The 20,703-nt window shown below is 41.1% G+C and overlaps 1 protein-coding gene across 1 annotated transcript in view; it reads left to right on the top strand.

Annotated features, from left to right (window-relative positions):
* LOC308368713 (NLR family CARD domain-containing protein 3-like) overlaps window positions 1–13,861 on the top strand; it is a gene marked incomplete at both ends in the record, with an annotated part of 17,840 nt that extends 3,979 nt beyond the window's left edge. Inside the window, 7 exons of the mRNA XM_080842963.1 lie at window positions 1–32; window positions 249–2,046; window positions 2,957–2,996; window positions 3,360–3,472; window positions 4,548–4,721; window positions 6,281–6,327; window positions 13,335–13,861. The exon at window positions 1–32 is cut by the window's left edge and continues 471 nt beyond it. Of these exons, the coding sequence (XP_080699089.1) occupies window positions 1–32; window positions 249–2,046; window positions 2,957–2,996; window positions 3,360–3,472; window positions 4,548–4,721; window positions 6,281–6,327; window positions 13,335–13,861 (2,731 nt within the window). The remainder of the gene's footprint in view (window positions 33–248; window positions 2,047–2,956; window positions 2,997–3,359; window positions 3,473–4,547; window positions 4,722–6,280; window positions 6,328–13,334) is intronic.
* Window positions 13,862–20,703: the final 6,842 nt, after the last annotated feature.

The following is a 20,703-nucleotide window of genomic DNA, read 5'->3' on the forward strand; positions in this document are numbered from 1 at the left end:
GCCTGCTCCTGTCAAAAGGGCCAACCTAACAGGTACATTTTGAAGTATTTCTTTCAGAACTGCTTCCAGGTGTTGGGTTTCTGCACGAATAGAAATACCATTTAGTTAAGAAACTAAATTATGGTGACATTTTGAAGTTCATTGTTCAGCGTAACTCTTCTTGAAATGTGGGTTAGAGAGACAATAACACATTAGTGTGATGCTGGTTGTTTGATTGTTTGATTGTTTGTTTGTTTGATGCCAATTAGATGATGTCCTGAACAGAGCACTGACGACTCATAAAGCCAGTATGAAGAGGAGGTTTGTGAGCATATCTGAAGGTGTCATAAGATCAAAGTCTCAAATACTCCTGAACAAGATCTACACAGAGCTCTACATCACAGAGGGAGAGAGTGAAGGGGTGAATAATGAACATGAAGTTTGGCAGGTAGAGTCAGCATCCAGATCACAAACTACAGAAGACACGGCAATCAACTGCAATGACATCTTCAAGCCCTTACCTGGACAGCAGAGACCCATCAGAACTGTCATGACCAAGGGCATTGCTGGCATTGGAAAAACCGTCTCAGTGCAGAAGTTCATCCTTGACTGGGCAGAGGAGAAAGCCAACCAGGATGTAGATTTCATGTTCATACTACCGTTCCGTGAGCTGAATTTGGTCAAACATGATCAGTACAGTCTTCACAGGCTCCTGCTGGACTTCCACCCTGAGCTCAGGGAGCTACAGGATGGTGAATACAAAGACCGCCATATTGTGTTCATCTTTGATGGCCTGGATGAGAGTCGACTTCTGCTGAATTTCCAAGAGAACCAGCAGATGTCTGATGTGACACAAACATCATCAGTGGATGTGTTGATGACAAGCCTCATTCAGGGAACTCTTCTTCCCTCTGCTCTCATCTGGATAACCTCCCGACCAGCAGCAGCCAGTCAGATCCCTTCTCAGTGCATCAATCAGGTGACAGAAGTACGAGGGTTCAGTGATCCACAGAAGGAAGAGTACTTCAGAAAGAGGATCAGTGACCAGAATCAAGCCAACAGAATCATCTCACTCATTAAGGCATCCAGGAGCCTCCACATCATGTGCCACATGCCAGTCTTCTGTTGGATCTCAGCCACTGTCCTTCAGCAGATACTGGAAGAGGATGATGGGAAGAAAGCCCCCAAAACTCTGACTGAGATGTTCATACACTTCCTGCTCATCCAGACCACCAGGAAGAACCAGAAGTATCAAGAAGAGAACTATCTAGGTAGACAGAGGCTCCTGGAATCACATAAGGATGCCATACTGAAACTGGCAGAGCTGGCCTTCAAGCATCTGGAGAATGGTAATCTCATGTTCTATGAGGAAGACCTGAAAGAGTGTGGCATTGATGTGAGTGAAGCCTCAGTGTACTCTGGCATGTGCACTGAGATCTTCAGGGAGGAATGTGTGTTTCACCACAAGAAGGTCTACTGCTTTGTGCATCTGAGCATCCAGGAGTTTCTTGCTGCACTACATGTGTTTGCCTCCTACTTGAGTAAAAACATGGAGGCCCTGACACCATTCCTCAAAGGGAAGTCCAGGTCATTTCCAGATTTGCCTCTACATGAGCTGCTAAAGAATGCTGTGAACAAAGCTTTGGAGAGCAAGAATGGACACCTTGATTTGTTTGTTCGCTTCCTTCATGGCATTTCTCTGGAGTCAAATCAGAGAATTTTGGTTGGTCTCCTGACACACACACACAGCAGCCCTGAAAGTAAAGACAAGACTATCCGAAACCTGAAGGTGATGCAAAGGCAAAATATCTCCCCTGAGAGGTGCTTCAATCTGTTTCACTGCCTTGTTGAAATGCACGACTCTTCTGTTCATGATGAAATCAAGGCTTTCCTGCAGGCTGATAAGGGTTCAGTGAATCAGATCTCACTGGCTCACTGCTCAGCCTTGGCTCATGTGCTTTTGATGTCTGGGGAGGTGCTGGATGAGTTTGACCTGAAGAAATACAAAACCTCTCCAGAAGGTTGCAGGAGGCTGGTTCCAGCTGTGAGGTGCTGCAGAAAAGCTCTGTGAGTTAATTTCTGCATTTACCTTGACACTGAATTCAGACTTGTTGTCATTTAAATGTTTATGTTAAGAGTTGTTACTTCAGGTAGCATGGTACTATAGGTTTAAACTAAAGGGTCCACTGTGTGATTTTGTTCTAAAGAAACTAAGCTTTGTTCAAATTTGCATTTTCACCAGTTCAATCTTAGTGTCTTCAGTGTGTTTAGTTTAAAAGGATATAGATTTATCCTAATTAACGGAGACTCAGTCAAGTGAATATGGAATGTCAGATAATTCAGGCTTTAATCTTTACGGTGCTGCGCAGCAGAGGAGAGAGACAAGACTAGGTTTCACTAACATGTAGGTCCACCTTGGCTATTCTCACTGACTGACTGCTAATAGATCTATTGTTTTTAACTTAGAAGACATGCGGGAGAGGGTGGTTTACCAGAACGCTAATTCTAAACTAGGAGACAGAATGGCTAGGATAATATATATTCATGGGGATACCCTGGCCGAGGTGTCATCACTTCCCACAGTGATCAAGGTGATTGACTGTGGAATACATTTACTTAACTCACTTCTATATTTCAAATACTATCAAGTTGACTCAGTAAAACTGTTCACAGAGGCCCTATCTACATCATCACATTTGTAGGTGTTGTGTGTGTGTGTGCGTGTGCTTGTGTGTGTATTCAACGCTTTACTGTATATGTGTAAAGCATTTAATCCACACTGAACTGAAGACACAAAAAATACATTTTGATAGAGGCTGTTCAAGTTTGCAAAGTTTATTCCATCTCCCCTCTGGTGGTAAACTAACAGAGTAGTCTGCTGTATGTTCTGTTTCGCCTCTTGCTCCTTTCACACTGGCATTGATGCAGACTATTTCCTTTCCTCCATCTCACTCTGGGTTTTAAAATGATGTGTAAGGACACAAGTGTTTTCCTACAACAAGACGGTGACCATGACAGTGACATGAGCATTGCTCCAAATTGTGCAAGACATATTTATAAAGGAAGCAGTCAAGCTGTACACAAAGTTTGTAAATTCTGCAAATGGAGGATTCTTTGATGAAAACCAATTTCAAGCACAGAATTATTACTTCAATCTGAAATCATTATTTTTAAATTGACCAATGTCTTAACTATATTCCTGTTCATTTTCATGGTTAAAGTGTCAATGTCTGTGTCATTCTAAACTTTTGAACAGTATTGCTTTTAGTCATGCTACCATGCCATGTTCAACTCTCTGTCTCTGTACCTCTCACTCTACGCAGACTTGCTGACTGTGAGCTAACAGAGGAATCATGTAGGCTCTAGCCTCTGCTCTGCAGTCATCGGTGTCCCTGACAGAACTGGACCTCACAAACAGTGAACTGAAGGATTCTGGAGTCCAGCTTCTCTCTGCAGGACTAAGTAGCCCTCACTGTAAACTACAGACATTAAGGTTGGTGTTTGACTTTCATTGTAGTATCTAGTATCACTCCTGATTGGAGCTTTTCATTGATGTGCTAGATTAATTTGCTCTCCATGAACTGCTCACACTTCTGTCTATACAAAACTATTTGCATTTTGGAAAAAGTGATCGAACACTCCTGCCACCTAGCAAGGTCTCCTGGTACACTATGTATATGTAATGGTGTAAGGAAGGTTTAACACAAATTCTCAAATGTGCGTGTGTAGATGGTCAGTAAATGGACTCGGAGTGTGTTTTCAATGTGATATCTCTTCAGGGGATAATTATAATTATCTTGACCTATGGTATAGATTGACCAGTCAATAGGTGTAGGTCAGAATTGCTGTGGACTTGTATACCACACTTTTACACTTGTATAATTGCTGCCTAAACAAGAGTCAGCCAGAAAACATGTAATCAGTTTTCATTAATTACAGTTAGAACATGTGTAGTGCTTAAGTAGAACTGATACAAAGTGCCCCATTTGTATTGTCTGTAGTAAAAGTATGTTAACCCGCAATGAAAATATCTCAGACAGAGAGGTTCCCCAAGGAGGCCAAGTTATTTTAGTAATTGTTAGTAATAGCTAGACAAGGAACGTGACGTGAATTATTTTATCAGTTGAAAGGAGAGGAGTGTTAATCACAGAGCTCAGATCACATGGGCCCCCCTGAGTCTAGACTCAGGAGTTAGAGAGACCCTTTGACTTTCAAGACATAACCAGAACACCCCAGTCCTTATCCCTGAGAAAACACAGAGGCACACAGATATAAATGGCACATTCAAGAACACGCAGGTATCTGCTTACCCTACTTCTAATTCTAAGTAGCATAAATGCTCTGAGTAGAATAATAAGACATTAATAAGACTTTAGTTCTGAATGGAATCTCTGTTAACCTTTCATTCTTCAACCTCTTTGAATGAATCCTCAGCAGACTGTGTCAGTTTATGGATGTTCTTAGTAATGTATCTGCTCTCCCCTTAACCTTCAAGACAGAACCTGAACACCCCATTCGGTAATGCATTCCCTTCTCTCATAATGAGGTGACATTATCTTTTGTTTCAGACTGTCTGGTTGTCTCATCACACACCAGGGCTGTTCTTTCTTGGCCTCTGCCCTCAAATCAAACCCCTCCTATCTGAAACAGCTGGATCTGAGCTACAATCACCCAGGAGACTCAGGGGTCAGAGAGCTCACAGACAGACTGAATGATCCCAACTGTAAACTAGAGAATTTCAGGTGAGTGCTCTGTGTTTATCTGGTTTTACGTACAATTTTTAAACAGTTGCCAAGGGCGGATGGGCAAACTATTTTCAGTAAGAGCACCAAGTCTGGACTGCTGGAGATGCATCTTCTATCTATTCCTACATGGATGTGCATGTTGCTCCTCCTCCTAAACTCGTCACAACATACTGCAGCCAGGGCTGATGGCAGTCAGTGCTGCTGTAAGACGTCTGTCTCAACCAAAGCTTTCCAGCAGTGCTATGGGTGGTCCGAGTCGGCTCTGGTGCCCATAGCAACATCATTGTTGCACTCCTTCTTCCCATTTTCCCCTCTCTACTTCTCTCCTTCCAGCAGGAACTGCTCACACTGCAGTCCCACCTGACAGACTGTCTGGGTCAACTGGGTAAATTATCTGTGCTTGTGTCACACCCCTGGCAAGAAAGAAAGCGAGAGAGACTGCATTGCGGGCAAAACATATTTTGACACAGAGCCTGTGAACATGTAAAAAATACACAGAAAATATGGAAAACTAGGAAAAAGAACTGTAACAGTATCTGGTCCAAAACAGACTGATAATGGCATGTCTGAATCCTCACGCTTTGGCCTTGTCTAGAGTCTCACAAACTGGAAGAGTGTGTTTTCAAAGGGTGGAACCCCATTGAATCATCAGCAGACAAAGGTGTTGTCAATTAGGTGTCATTAGCCTAAAGGACATCTTGTAAAACACACTCACACCCACAGAAACAAGGAACTGCAAACACGAGCAATGTAAGCCCAAAACAAGCAGAAACACACACAGCGACATTACAGCAGAATCTGGTAGTAAGTGAGCTACATGGTTGGAAGTGGAGTTCCATATCCGCTGTCTTGATGACTCTTTGTCGTACCACACTGCCAGACTGTTTGTTAGCATACTCTCAATAGTGCACCTGTAGAAATATATAAGGATACAGGGTGGCTTCCTCAGTTTCCTTTCCTCCTGTACGCTGTCTCATCACCACCAGTGGTCAAGCCTATGAGAGTGGTGTCATCAGCAAACCTGATGATGGAGTTGCTCTCATAGAAGTCAGTGCAGTCATGTGTCAAGAGTGTGTAGAGCTGACCACACAATCTTGAGGGTCGCAGTATTCATGATAAGTGTCTGTGAGGAGAGAGACAGATTGCTGACAGATTGTGTTCTGCTAGTGAGGAAGTCCGTGATCTTGCTGCAGAGGTAGAAAAGAGGGCCCAGCATGAGTAGGACATGATGGTGTTGAATACTGAGCTGTAGCTAATGGACTGCATTCTAACATGGCTGTCTCTGTCTGCTGTGGAGATCCTTGGCTGATCTGATTTGTTGATAGGGAAACTGAAAGGGTTCCAGTGGAAAAAAAAAATAGTAATAATAATAAAAAATAACCAGGCTATGAAATATATTATTATTTTTGCAATGCATGCTCAGTTTTTCCCTGTTGATCTACAAACACTTCTATAGTTTTGCTTGATTAAAATGATACACTGATAACAAATCAGTTGACATGCTAGCCTCACAGTTTTGTGCCTCACTGTATTTTCTTCTCCCTTTCTTTCTTGAGGTATGACCATGGAGGAGAGTGCTTGATTAAACCAGGACTGAGAAAATGTGAGTGATTTTATTTATTTTATCCCTGAAAAAAGGCATACGCATGTTTGTGTATTAACATAGAAACATTAAGGTGTGTGTGTGCATCAGTGTCAGTGTCATTTTCTGATGCCATTTGACTTGATAATTCTAAAACATGAACATGAAAGTGATCAGGATTACTCCCAGCTCATACAGCTGGTGCTGAAAACTGCAGTGTCTGGCCCTGAAAGCTGCTGCCAGCTTACTGCCATTAGGTTATCTAGGGACATGTGACATCAAGACAATGAAAGCTGAACAGAAATCTCTGATACTTACTGAACCAAGCCTGGCAGTGTTTGATCTGTGACGCCTACCCTAAGGGATACAATTGAGACTGTGTGTGTGTGTGTGTTGGTGTGTGTCCTTAAGTTTTGACTGGCCTGCTAGTCTGTGTGTGACTGTTGGTGTTTGTGAATGAAGACTTCAATCCATGGCATGACACGAGGAAATGCACACAGACACACACACACACACACACACACACACACACACACACATGCACAAGCACAGGCTAGCACAAGCACTCACCAACTCCACTTCACTCCATGGCATGATGCGAGGAAACACACTCACACACACACACACACACACACACACACACACACACACACACACACACACACACACACACACACACACACACACACACACACACACACACACACACACACACACACATACACACACACAATCAGAAATTAGTCCAGGATGACCAACACAAACATTATCACACACTTAACAAGGACACACACACATAAAGATAGACACACAAGTACAGGGCCGGAGTGGGGCCACTTTTCAGCCCGGGAATTTCAGGCCCATGACCCACTTTTTCCATGGTAGCGGAAATTGGATAAATGAAGCAACAGTTCAGCTCTTACTATTCTGATTTTTTTTTAATCAATACCATGGTTCAACAAATAATGTAAAGGTTAAATAATAATCCACTTAAACTGAGAAGTCAACAAAAAATATTCTGCTATTCCACAAGGATAGGTTGATAATTAACAAAAGCAGAAATAAATAAATAAATAAAGCATTTGAAACCTATCCCACTCTTCAACAATGAGGATATTCATCTAATGTTTACAGTTCAACTCACAGTACAGTAAACAGTTACATTGGGAATAGCACCAACAGCATCTACAGCATCACTAACTGCCTAAGCATTGCACTGGTTTCAGCCACTTTAACTGTGTCACTGCTTCTAGACATGAGGATTTCCTTTTCTGTGCACATTAACATGAAATCCTCCAAGTTCTCCTGACTCAATGAGCTTCGAAACCTATTCTTCACAAATGTTAGGGTTTGGAAAGCTTCTCTCACATGCAACCTGTGTGATGGACAAAGTCAACCCAAACTTATATGCTTACCTAATGACATGATAAGCATCTGTGAGGAGGTTGTACAGTGAGAGTATTAAATGGGCACAAATGGCACAGTTTTTGCAGGAGGAACAGGTCCTGCTTTCAAGCTCCATCTCTGGTTCTTCCATATAGTCCGCCACTATCCTCCTGACCTTCCTGTGCCATCTCACTAGCCTACATGCCCTGACAGTACAACCTTCAAGAGAGGACTTTTTCAGTCTCTCCCACTGGTATGCCAGGCTAGACAGCTCAGTTTGTAATGTGCTAACAGTAGCTCTGTAATCAAACGTAAGCAGACATTTGCTGATTTCCTGGAGTGCTGAGTTAGGGAGCCCATCTATCTTTATTTCTGGAATGTTTTTAGGGTCAAGACAAGCTAAATCTGAGGCAAGTTTGGCATTTGCTGAAAACCTCCTATCCATGCTACCTGCCACAGTGTCCAGAATAACATTATGGACATTCACTTCAAAAGCAACATCAGATGAGACAACTGGTTCATCATCTAAAATCTCCCCTGGCATTCTTTTCTTTCATCAAGCACGGTTATATACTGCTCTTTCTTACATTAAATAACTTTAATTCATATTGTTTATTTTATTTGGTTAACCTCTCTACCTGTCCCTGTAGTCATGGCCTCCTCATTGCACATTTCGTGCTCATCATTTTCAGCAGGAATCATTTTACCATATATTGGGTGATATAAAATGCTAAAAAAGGCTAATATTTCAATGAAATGTAATATTTTGCTTGCGAATAGGTTTACAACGCTACAACGATATTAACCAACGCTACAATGCTAGCCGAATATTTACGTTGCTAATCATTAGGCCTATGCCTCTCTTTACCAGTTGCCACTTGTGTTTTTACCTCTTGAAAATAAATCGGTAAACTTGGCACATTTGGCAGCATCCTCCTCCAATGCCTTTCTTTATTTCAATCTGGCTTTTTCAGCTCCTCCTGGCCTTTTCCTCCCATCCATCCTCCCTGCCTCGTATCGTTGCGTTTGGGCCGGCCCAGCAGCAGTCTAATGAGAACACTTTTTGGAAAAGACGGGCTGTGGACCCAACCAACTCTATTTGGGAGGGGAGAACTTCCTCGCATGGTACAACCCATGCGGAGGCTGTGGTGTCAGAATGTGAAACGTGTTTAGCCTACTTTAAGAGAAGATGAACGAACGTGACAAATGTCAAAAAATTAAATTCTCGACCGGCCCAGAAGTGAAGTGGCCCACCGGGAAAGCTCCCGATTTTCCCGATTACCCACCCCGGGCCTGCACAAGTATATTTTTCATTCAATCATACAAAGTTATACACATCTTACCCACACAGGGTCATAATTATTACAAACTGTAATATCACGTAAACAAGGTCACACACACACACATATACACTCACAAGCATACAGAGAGAGAGAGAGAGAGGGAAAGAAACTCACACACACACACACCTAAACAATCACAGACAGAGATCGATACAGAGAGAAACACACTTATTTACACACACTCCACACACACACACACACACACACTCACTCTAACTCACAATCATAAATGAGTCCAGGATAACCAACACAAACAGTATCACACATAAACAAGGACACACAGAGACACAAAAAAAGTTACACACACAAGTACATTTAATACTTTAATCACACACACACACAAAGATATACACGTCTATTTTTTCTACACCAACACGCACATCACACTTAACATACACACACATTCCAAAAATCTCTCCAGAACTCTTCACTCCCTCAATACACACACTCTAACATATGCGCTCATACACAAACACACACACATGCACCCATTTGCCGCCATGCACAACTCCTCTTGTTGTGACCGAATAGCTCAATCTTTGTCTCATCAGTCCACAGCACTTTGTTACAAAATTAATCTGGCTTGTTCAAATGTGCTTTTGCATACTTCAAGTGAGCGTGTTTGTGGCATGTTTGTGCGTTTGTGTGGCATCACTCTCCCATACAGCTGTCCTTTGTGCAAGGTGCGCTGAATTGATGAGCGATGCACAGTGACACCATATGCAGCGAGATGATCTTGCAGGTCTTTGGAGGTGGTCTGAAGGTTATCTTTGACCATTCTGACCATCCTTCGCCTTTGCTTCTCCGATATGTTTCTTGGCTTGCCACTTCTGGCCTGACAAGAACTGTGCCTGTGGCCTTCCATTTCTTGATTACTTTCCTCACGGTGGAAGCTGACAACTGAAACATCTGGGATAACTTTTTGTAGAATTCCCCTAAACCAAAATGCTGAACAATCTTTGTTTTCAGATCATTTGACAGTTGTTTTGAGGCCCCCATGTTGCCATTTTTCAGAGGAGAATCAAAGAGAAGCACAACCTGCAATTGGCTACCTTAAATACCTTTTGTAATGATTGGATGCACCTTTCTATGGAATTGAAGGCTTAACGAGTAGGGGTGCACGATTCAGAAAATGTCACGATTCGATTTGATACCGATTTTTAGACTCACGATTCGATTCAAAATCGATTTTCAATTCAAAAAGGATTCTTGATTTAAAAAAAATTGATTCACAGTATCTAATTGTGAGTGCTGTCAAACGATTAAAATATTGAATCGCGATTAATCGCATTTTTGTCATAGTTAAGGCGAGACACTACAGGTGAATAGGGTAAAAATCTTAAATAATAGGTATCACCATGAAACTTTCTCAGTTGATTACTCATGTTTAGATGAGAGAAAAATGTATTACAAGTTCTTTGTATTTTGATGTTTGAATATGCAAATTAGGCATTATCTCATTAAATATGCGCTAATTTGCATAATGTTTAAAAGAAAAAATCTGATCATGGGATGAAGCCAGGTTAAAAATTACTTTTCCCTTTTGTTGGCATATTAGATGGGAAAAAAATTACAGAGGGTTTTATGGATATCTACTTTTGATTTTCGATTTTCGCCATTTTTTGGGGGATATAATATTATATAATTCAGGCTAGGAATAATATATTTACAAATCCCTCTGTAAATGTCTTCATAATATAATTGGGTACAAGACTGGAAAGTTTGGTTTATATAGGTTGAACTGCAGTGGAGATTTTTTTTCCTTGGAGTATGACAAAAAACTAATTTTGAGAAAATCGCATTTAAAGATTCAAGGAAGTATCAAGCCATACCACGTGATGCGTCTGAACGCATCACGTTATCAGAAACCACCGCAAACCAATGAAATTGCGTCTTTAGGTTTAAAGCCCCGTTTTTGCTAACATCATTGGTTACTGCTGGAAAGGAAATGTCCTTATTTGGAGTACATAGCATTGTGTGGGAGAAACATAGCTTTTCAACCATACCAAACATGTCAAGCATCAGAAAGCCGATATACTGCACGTTACGTTAGAATGCTAACTTTCCAGGAAAACTAGGAGAATGCTGACGCCTCGAACAGACAAAATGTGAATAAATATACACATTAATGTATAATAAGGATATTTTCTTTATGCTAGTATGAAAGATTACATGTTTAGGGAGTGAACTAGCTCAAAATCTCAAAATTGACCACTGCTGAAAAAAACGATGTTTTTGCCTACCGTGTCTCGCCTTAACTCAAAATTAATCGCGATTAATCGCAAATTAATTAATTGTAAATTTTATTTGAATGCTCTTATCATGGAAAAGTGGATTGGCTTGCTTTATGCAATGTTTTATTTTATTGAAAAACAACATTGCCAAACAGGTCGGTACAAAATACAATTATAAAGTGCACATTTCAGACTCAGCCTATAGTGCAGTTAAACCATGGCTTAATATTGTCTTTTTTTCAAGTTTGCTGTGAACATAGAAGTCAGGCCTCTTATTTCAAAAACAATGAACCGTAACAGTTAGGTTACCAATAAAAGGTAAGCCTACTACTTCTGTGCTTACAGCCAGCTGCCTGTTGATATTTTCAGACAACAGTGAAGCTCACTTCTTTTGCACAACACAACTTTTAAAGGTAAACTTTCTATTAAGAAGCTTTTTATCAACCATTTTGCCGTATCGCGCTCACCATCACTCAAACCGTAACGTTAGCCTACTACACAGTTTGCAAAGCCAAAAAGAACGTTAATCTTAAAACATTAAAACATTTCTTCATATTTATAAGAATGGATTTTTGGAATTCTATGAATCGATTTTGATTCGGAAGCACTTGAATCGCGATACAAATGTGAATCGATTTTTTTGCACACCCCTATTAATGAGCTAATCAGACTAATTTTGTGAGTTGTGTAGTAACAGGTATTCAAATCATCAAAATGATTAGGGTGCCTGTTGCATACACGGCTCTCTGCATGTACCATGAACGGGAGTTCCACAGGCAAGGTTGTAGTATAAACGGACATTTATTAAAGTGTAATAGAAAATCAGCGTTATTGTCAGATATGAAAGAGTGGTGCAAGCGGGTGTCTAAGTACTGTACAAATGTCCAAACAAACAACATAAATAAGGCGTCGAGGAGAGGGAGCCTCCTGCACACTGCGCCCAGGCCCTCTTTGTTACAGATTGGAGGTGGGGTGTTGAACTCAAACGCACGACTCAGACACAAGGGGTAAAATGAAGAATAAACTTTTACTGTCCAGGGTTCGGTACACGGTAAAGCAGTCCAAATGGCAGGCAAACAATCCAAAGGGGTAAAGGCAATAGAGAAGTTGAAAACAGTCCAGGGTCAGCAACACAAGAAATATCAACAATAGCTGTGAACACGGAGGAACACTGGAGGAACACTCAAGAAACACTGAGAACACTGAGAATACTGAGAACACTGAGAACACTGAGAACAAACACGCAACATTAATGACGAACCAGCAACGAGAGACAAGAACACAAGGAGTATATATACACACAGACCAGATAAAAAGGGATAGGTGAAGACAATCAAGGCGGGGCAGACAATGAGACACAGGTGGACTAAACAAGGGAATTAACAGGAACAGATAACGGGGACAGGTGAGAACAATCAAGGCGGGGGAGACAATGACAGCAACGAGGGCACAAACAAACACAGAGAAGCACATGGTGGAAAGCACATGGTGGGAACAAGGAAGCACAAAGACTAGACAATAAAGATCACATGACACACAAGGGAGACAAACTAATAAACAGCACAAGCAGAATAACAAGGGGAGGGCGTGAGGAGACAGACACGAGTGGACAAGGGTAAACAAACACAAATGAAAACACACGTGAGAACACAAGGGATACATAAGGAAACAAGACAGGGACAGGCACAGACCTTACACTGTTATGGTTGAGCTCTTCAAGCCCTCATTTTCCCACACCTGCGCAGACTCTGCTACTCAGCTCTGGAAACAGAAAGAACTGATAGCAGGGGGCGGGGCAGATCAGGCTGGGTCGTGACAGTGCCAGTTTTTCACATTTGATTTCATTTCACACAACTAAATACTGCTACACTAAATTTCTTTGTCTGGAAAACAACCCAGTACTCGGTGTTAACTAAAACATGAATTATATACCACTGTGATATGTTTTGTAAGAAGGGGTGAAAGGGGTGCCTAAACTACTTCATATGACTGTATACTCCCTCTTGTGAACAGTCCTTTTCCTACCACATATTCTGATGAGTATGTTCTCTCCTCTTGTCTGCAGATGCCTGTGAGCTCACACTGGACCCCAATACAGCACACAGAGAACTCTCTCTCTCTGAAGGGAACAGAAAGGTGACACATGGGAGTGAGCAGCAGCCATATCCTGACCACCCAGAGAGATCTGACTGCTGGTCTCAGGTGCTGTGTAGAGAAGGTCAGTCTGGACGCTGCTACTGGGAGGCTGAGTGGAGTAGTAGTGACTTTATAGCAGTGGCATATAAGATCATGAAGAGGAAAGGGGGGAGTGGTGACAGCTGGTTTGGACGTAATGACAAGTCCTGGGGTCTGTATTGCTCTGGTAAGAGTTACTATGCCATGCACAATGATAAGAGGACTTCCATACCTGTCCCCTCCTCCCGCTCCAGCAGAGTAGGAGTGTACCTGGACTGGCCAGCAGGCACTCTGTCCTTCTACAGCGTCTCCTCTGACACACTCACCCACCTGCACACATTCCACTCCACATTCACTGCGCCCCTTTATCCTGGGTTTTGGGTTGTGGGTTCAGTATCCCTGTGCCAGATCACATGATCTCATAATGATCAGGAACACCAGAGTCTGCAGAAGAGTTACACACTCTTGTTCAAACGCCTCTGCTTGGATGGACAATTTTGATAATTAATGTATAATTATTGAGCCTATTACATGTTGATAATGTTGATGTTGACAAACAAGTTGCTATGGAGATCAATGTTAATTGAGCATCATTGTATTCATAGTTAAACTGTTCAAAATATGCTGGGGAATAAAAGAGGGAAATAAATGTGAATCTCTCTCTCTCTGTCTCTGTGTGTGTGTGTTTGTTTTACCACATCAGTTTTACCAGTGTCACTCACTCACTTACCAATCACTCTTATTTTCATTTTATTTTTGTGTCTTGATTGATTTATTTATTTATGATAAACTGATGTGGCATTTAATCTCTAAAAAGCGTGTTTGTTTGTGTGTGTGTGTGTCTGTGTTTGTCCTAACTCTGACTGCTTACTTGTTTTAGTTTCTACCGACCCCACTCATTCAAACACACACACTAAAAAACAAACACACATAGACAAAACATATAAAAACACACACGCTCACTCACACACTGACACACATATTTGCACTCAACATCAAATCTGTAGTTCTGTAAAGAGTCTGATCATATTAAATCTGGTTTAGTATTGTATAACACAAGTGTGTTTTAAGAGACATTTCGGAGGACATAAAAAAGTAGCATCTGTTACTAGTGAGGACACATATTCATGGGAGAACACCTAAAAATGTAGTCCAGAAAAACATCAACCAACCACGTTCTGGAGATCACGTTCTCACTTCCGCTCTACTGGCCTGGAACACTTTATTTCTTGTCAAAATAAAATACCTTCATAAAATTGGATGAAAGCAGTCTTAAATAAAACACAATTTTGAACAACAACACTTTTGTGGATGTCACAGTAGCCTCCTGACTGGAATTCAGCCCCCAACAACACTAATGACCCGTCTCAGCGCTTCTCTCACTATCCCACGACCCTCGTTGGGCTGGGGCAAGGCAGTGGATCACACCACCACAGGGGGGGGGGGGCAGTAGACTGCTTAACTACTGAGTCACCTGAAATATAGCTGATTTGCCATTATGCACACACACACACACACACACACACACACACACACATACACACATACAGTTATTTCCTGTTGTGAATTATGATCTGATTTGTGGATATCACAACATTAACATCCTATCACCACTAGATGGTAGTAGTGTGCTGCATTTCATAGCGATGCATATGTTGTCCAAAGTAAGTGCCATACTGGGATTCAGGCACCAACATCACTAATGATTTAAGCATCCAGAGGAAAGGGTGGGATGGTGGTATGTTTTGAGGATAACAAGTCCTGGACTCTGTATTGCTCTGGTAAAAGGATACTTCCTCAGGCACAGTGATAAGAGGACTGCCATACCTGCCCCCTCCTCCCGCTCCAGCAGAGTAGGAGTGTACCTGGACTGGCCAGCAGGCACTCTGTCCTTCTACAGAGTCTCCTCTGATGCACTCACCCACCTGCACACATTCCACTCCACATTCACTGAGCCCCTCTATCCTGGGTTTGGGCTTGATTATCGTGACACCGCAGTGTCCCTGTGCCAGGTCACATGACCTCCTGATCCTGCAGGAACACAAGAGTTTTCAGAAGAGTCTCCACACTTGTGTTCAAACAACACTGTGTGGTGCTATGATGGAAAATATTGTCACATATTGATTGATTAACATGTTTCTATGGAGACGAAAGTGATTTAAACTGCATTGTATACACGGACAACTTGACATACAGTATGTTCAAATATACATATGTGTGTGTGTGTGTGTGTGTGTGTGTACTGGTGTGTGAGTGTGTTGTATACAACTCACAGAACCAATACTCTTGTGCCTAGGAATTAAAACTGGCTGCCCATGGAGAGCTGTGAACTATATTCTGTCAATCAACCAGTGGGCGGACTGGATGAGCCAGTGTGTCCCACCTGAAACCATTTCCCCAAACCCTGTACAGGCATACGCTGACCATGTGCAGATCATTGCCCTCCTCATCTGCTGTAGAAGAGAGAGAGAGAGGAACGTGTGATTGGATGGTCTGCTGAGGTGAAGGAACATCCACTTGACTTCATTTATATTAGGAGGAGCTTACACACACACAGGCAGCTGCAACTGTTATGTTCCATCTTCTTCATGCAGTTAGATTTACTGCATTTAATATGAAGCAGTTTCTCTCAGCCATGATGTATTATTATGACAATGACAGAACAGGGATTCCACACATCACACATCACACATAAGGACAAGGCATGTTTCTCGGAGCAGGTTTCTCAACAGTGTAGGTAAAAACTATGGAGCAAGAATGTTGCACACAATACTGCTAGACAAAACAAGAGGTTCCTGGCATCTTCCCCCCTACTTATGAGGCTGTAGTGAAATAGTATAAATGTAGCTTATGGAGAGTTGCCACTCTGGATTCCAGCAGGAAACAGCTGAGCTGATCAGTGTGAAATTTACACTTATCACCGCCATGCCATGAAATCACCCTTATGTGCAAACTACATATTCCTTATCGGCCTCAAAGCTCAGGGTATGTTGAAAGTCATAACAGAGTTCTCAAAACAGGTCTGAAAGCCTGATTAGAACAAAATGGGGGAAATGGACAGCACATTTGCCTGTTGTGTTACTAATGCAGCATAACACACCCAACAGAACGACATGGCTTAGCCCGGCTGAACTCCTTTTAAGGAGAAATCTGATTCTCCCAAATTACCCTGTACCTACTGACGAAGTTGGTCCGGACAGTCAGAGAGTAGCCTTACAAGCCAACAGTCAGACCCTCTCTAAATTATTACGTGACAAACAATTATTATCTGTTAATTATGTTAACCGAAACCTCTTGCCTCCTGTCCTTAGTAAATGGACGACACCGTTGGGCTAATCTATCACAAATTAAACCTTTTGCATAAGATTTACTGTTTTGGTTAAGATCTCTTTCAGAATCAAAACAGCTGATGGTCACCTGGAGATTCTGCCACCGGCCCTCACATTTAGAAGGACAAAATGGATAGACCTCGCCACGGTGTCAAAAGAGGGATGAGCACAACTGTTTGAAACCCAAACAGCGCTAATCAGCCATCCACACGATCAACCCCATCAACACCTTTCAACTCCACAGACTCCACGAGCCTGGACATTAACATTTCAATCAAGAGGCATACCGAAGCATAGCAGATTTTATTTCTGATGTGACCAGATCTGTTGAGGATTTGGACCAAATTGTGAAACAAGCCAACATAGACATCCATGAAAATCAGGGACTATCTTCCAATTTTTTAAAATAGGGTGTTGAGAAATTCATGGATTCCCTGGGAGGCTGGATCCGTTACATTTATCTGTCTTTAGGAGCCGTTGCCATCATACTTGCAGTCTTGTATTGTTGTTGTTATTGCTCTCATATGATCTGTCATCTCGACCTTAAAAGCCTACAGAAACACAGCAGGAGAGGTTAGAATACGTTTCTGAAAAACTTGATAAGATCATCAATCCGAGCAATTTAGTTTAATTGAGGTCGTCTTATAAGTCATCACAAGTAGTTAAGTTTGTTCCGTCTGTGGGATATTTCAATATGATTCAGAAGGAATGCCAGTTATTCATTTAATTAGTTTGAGGGCCAGTTACATACTCAACATGGTTTCCAAAAATATGTGGGCCATTAGATTCAGTTTAGAGCTTTCTGATTAGATGGAGTCAGTTTAGAGGTTAGGGTTTGATTGGCTAGTCAGGGCTGTAGTGGGAGTGTCAGGTTAAGTTTTAAATGTCAGAGCGGAACTCTGGGAAGACAGACATTTTCCGGAAACTTTCTCTTATTGTGGTTTAGGATCTGCAATACATGAATACTGAGAATCCACCATCAGCTGTCCGACTTCTGCCCAAATGGGACCGTGTGTGTATAATTTAGACACAACATGTGTTCTCACTTTTTTTAGCTTAATTTTTCTGAATGGTTACCATTTACATGTACCTATTACTTCTGGTTACAATTCTCTGCTCTCACGGCTGAGAAAGGATGTTTTTCTTTACATAACATCAGGAAGGAATTGTTTGAGACAGAAAGTTTTGGAAAGGAGGACTGAAGTAACCCGGATTTAAGATTTAGAGTTAATATAAGTATATGCCATAGTCAATAATTCAATTGATCTCATTCCTAGTTGTAATGGTTACTTTTATTTGGAGATGTGTGAATTGTAAAACTTCTCATGTGTATTCTGGACCTGGCCTACATGACGTGTGAGATAGCTCTCAACTTCCTCCCCGGCCAGGGCAAAGTATTTTGGGTTCCTCGTTCCTCGGGTGCCGAGTTCTTTGATCATGGCTAGAGTTCTTACACCCCTGTGCTCTGTGTGAGAAAATGTGTCTCAGACTTCACGACTCCCAGGTAATAATTAGCATTAAGGGATAGAGCTATGGGGTGACACCCCTTGCCTTACAAATAGGATAAAAGCCTGTATTGTTCTAAAGGCTGACATAAAGAGAATTAAATTAGGTGAATCAATCCGGTGATCAATCCGGTGAAAGTCTAATCAATCAATCCTCCTCTGGTGTACATCATTGCAAGATTAAACCTGAATCTCTCCAATATATGGGATCAAATTAATTCCTCCATCACCACTTAGCTGATTTTGTATGTATCATGTAGTGATGTTACAAATGAACCCGAGGCTTCGGAGCTTGTGTCGTGAAAATGAAGCACTTCCAGACGGAGCTCGTATCGAGGCTTGTATCGTTTGCCGAGATGGCGTCACTGGTGACGTCTGAAGCCTTATTTGAATCAAGTACTTCACCAAGTGGTTAGTTCGTTCACTTTTGGCGAGACGCTTCGAATATACGACGTCCCAAAGCTTATCTTGTATTCGTGGTAGTTATTGTCAGTTGTTGGAGAATTATCGATAGTTGGAGATTAGGCAGTAGTTGGAGATTTTGATTGTTTGGTGTTGTTGGTAGTATAGATTATTTAAGATAGAGTTATGGAGCTAGTTAGGAAGAGAAAGACCTTGATCCAGTTGCACAAAGCACTTTCTCCCCCTTTTCAGTGCCCTGCACTGACCAGTTGTCCTAAAGCACTCATTGGTTTTACAAAAGTACTGATCAGTATTCCAAAAACACAACTGGTCAGTGACTCTGTTCCAACAGCATAGAGAGTAAAGATAATTAACAGGTGTATTTATCTAAAGCATCGTTTAAAATTTGCTTTGGTCAGGATTTGAAACTAAACAGACTGTCCTCCAGGACAACTTCGCTTACAATTGTGCCACCCTACAACCCTATGATGCCAGGGCAAACTATTATTAAAAGAAAAAATAGAAAAATAAAGCCTTTATTGTCATTGAATTCGCCTACAATGAAATTTGAATTAATGGAAATAAATGTTTTTCCACCATTGTTTGTGTGCATGTTATTTTAGCAGGCCTTGCGCACCACAACAAATTTAACAAATTCACTGTCCCGAGAAAATCTTTCTTACACCGTATTTTTATTGACCAGCCGGTGTCACTAGAGAGCGAACGACGCTTCGAGTAGTGAACCGTTTTTTCAACACGTCTGGCTGAAAAGCTTCAAAGGTTCATGAAGCTTCATTTCGCCATCACTAGTATCATGTATATGGGCCATTCTACCGAATTGGTGCAAAGTCAGGTCGGAAATATTTTGAATTTTTTTATGTTTTATTCCCAAAACTTTGTCTGTATGTATATTGTTCCATATCTAAAGTACACATATCTAGTAAAAGAACAGTCAATTTTTATATTGTATTTTCAGAATGTGTTGGAATGTTTTTCCTCTTCCAAAAATTGTCACTACCGAAACATCACATTTACTATAGTAAAAAAGTATTATCATTGACCTGTTCAGATTGTGTTTCCTTCCCTTCTCTGAAGAGTATTTTTACAAATATTTCTTGAAGGTTTTCATAATGAAATTCATAAAAATGAAATTTTAACCAAATTTTCAAGTTCAATTTATACAATTCATCAAAATCTAAGTGCAATATTTCTTTGTAAAATGCAAAATACTGATCATATTGATTCCAGAGTTGTTGATTGATGAAATTGAACCAACAGTAATCCAATCAGTATCATAACATTTTAGTTGATTACTTAATATACTTCATTTTTTACAAAACATCCAGTGTTTCGGTAGTGCTGCACTGTTTCGGTAGTGACATCCAGTGTTTCGGTAGTGACTGCACTGTTGGATGGATGTTCATTTCTCTCCCAAAATCATCCAAAAGGTGCTCTGGGCCGCCCTTTAGTCAACACAACACATTTATTTAAAAATTATGGGATCAAACTACTTACCATTTCATTTTGTCACTACCGAAATCATCTGGTCACTACCATATGTTTCGGTAGTGACTGTTTCGGTAGTGACAATTCTAGCTAACTTTAAGCATAAATAAAGAATTCTAGCAAGCACACGGCTTGCAAACACATCTTTGAAGAGGTGAACACACATACAAACATAAGATTTTCCATGAAACCCCAAAAGGTTTACTTAATTGAAGAAAACATGCGTTTCGGTAGTGACAATTCTTAAGGTTACACGTCGATTTTCAGACTTTGGAACACATTTATATAAAAACTATGGGATTTAGCTACTTACCATTCAACCATGAGGGACAGAGATGCAGTGTCAATGCATGGTCAAAAATGCAGAGTCGTGGCTAAAACACAAGCTCAGCCAATGGACTAAAACTGTTGTGTTTCGGTAGTGACATGAAAACTAGGGACATGATTTTTTGAGTATAGAAAATTGATTTAAAAATTAAACCCACAATAAATCTAAATATTCCAAGTTCTGTTTCAA

This window comes from Sprattus sprattus (assembly GCF_963457725.1).
Source record: "Sprattus sprattus genome assembly, chromosome: 1".
NCBI classification, from domain to species: domain Eukaryota; kingdom Metazoa; phylum Chordata; class Actinopteri; order Clupeiformes; family Clupeidae; genus Sprattus; species Sprattus sprattus.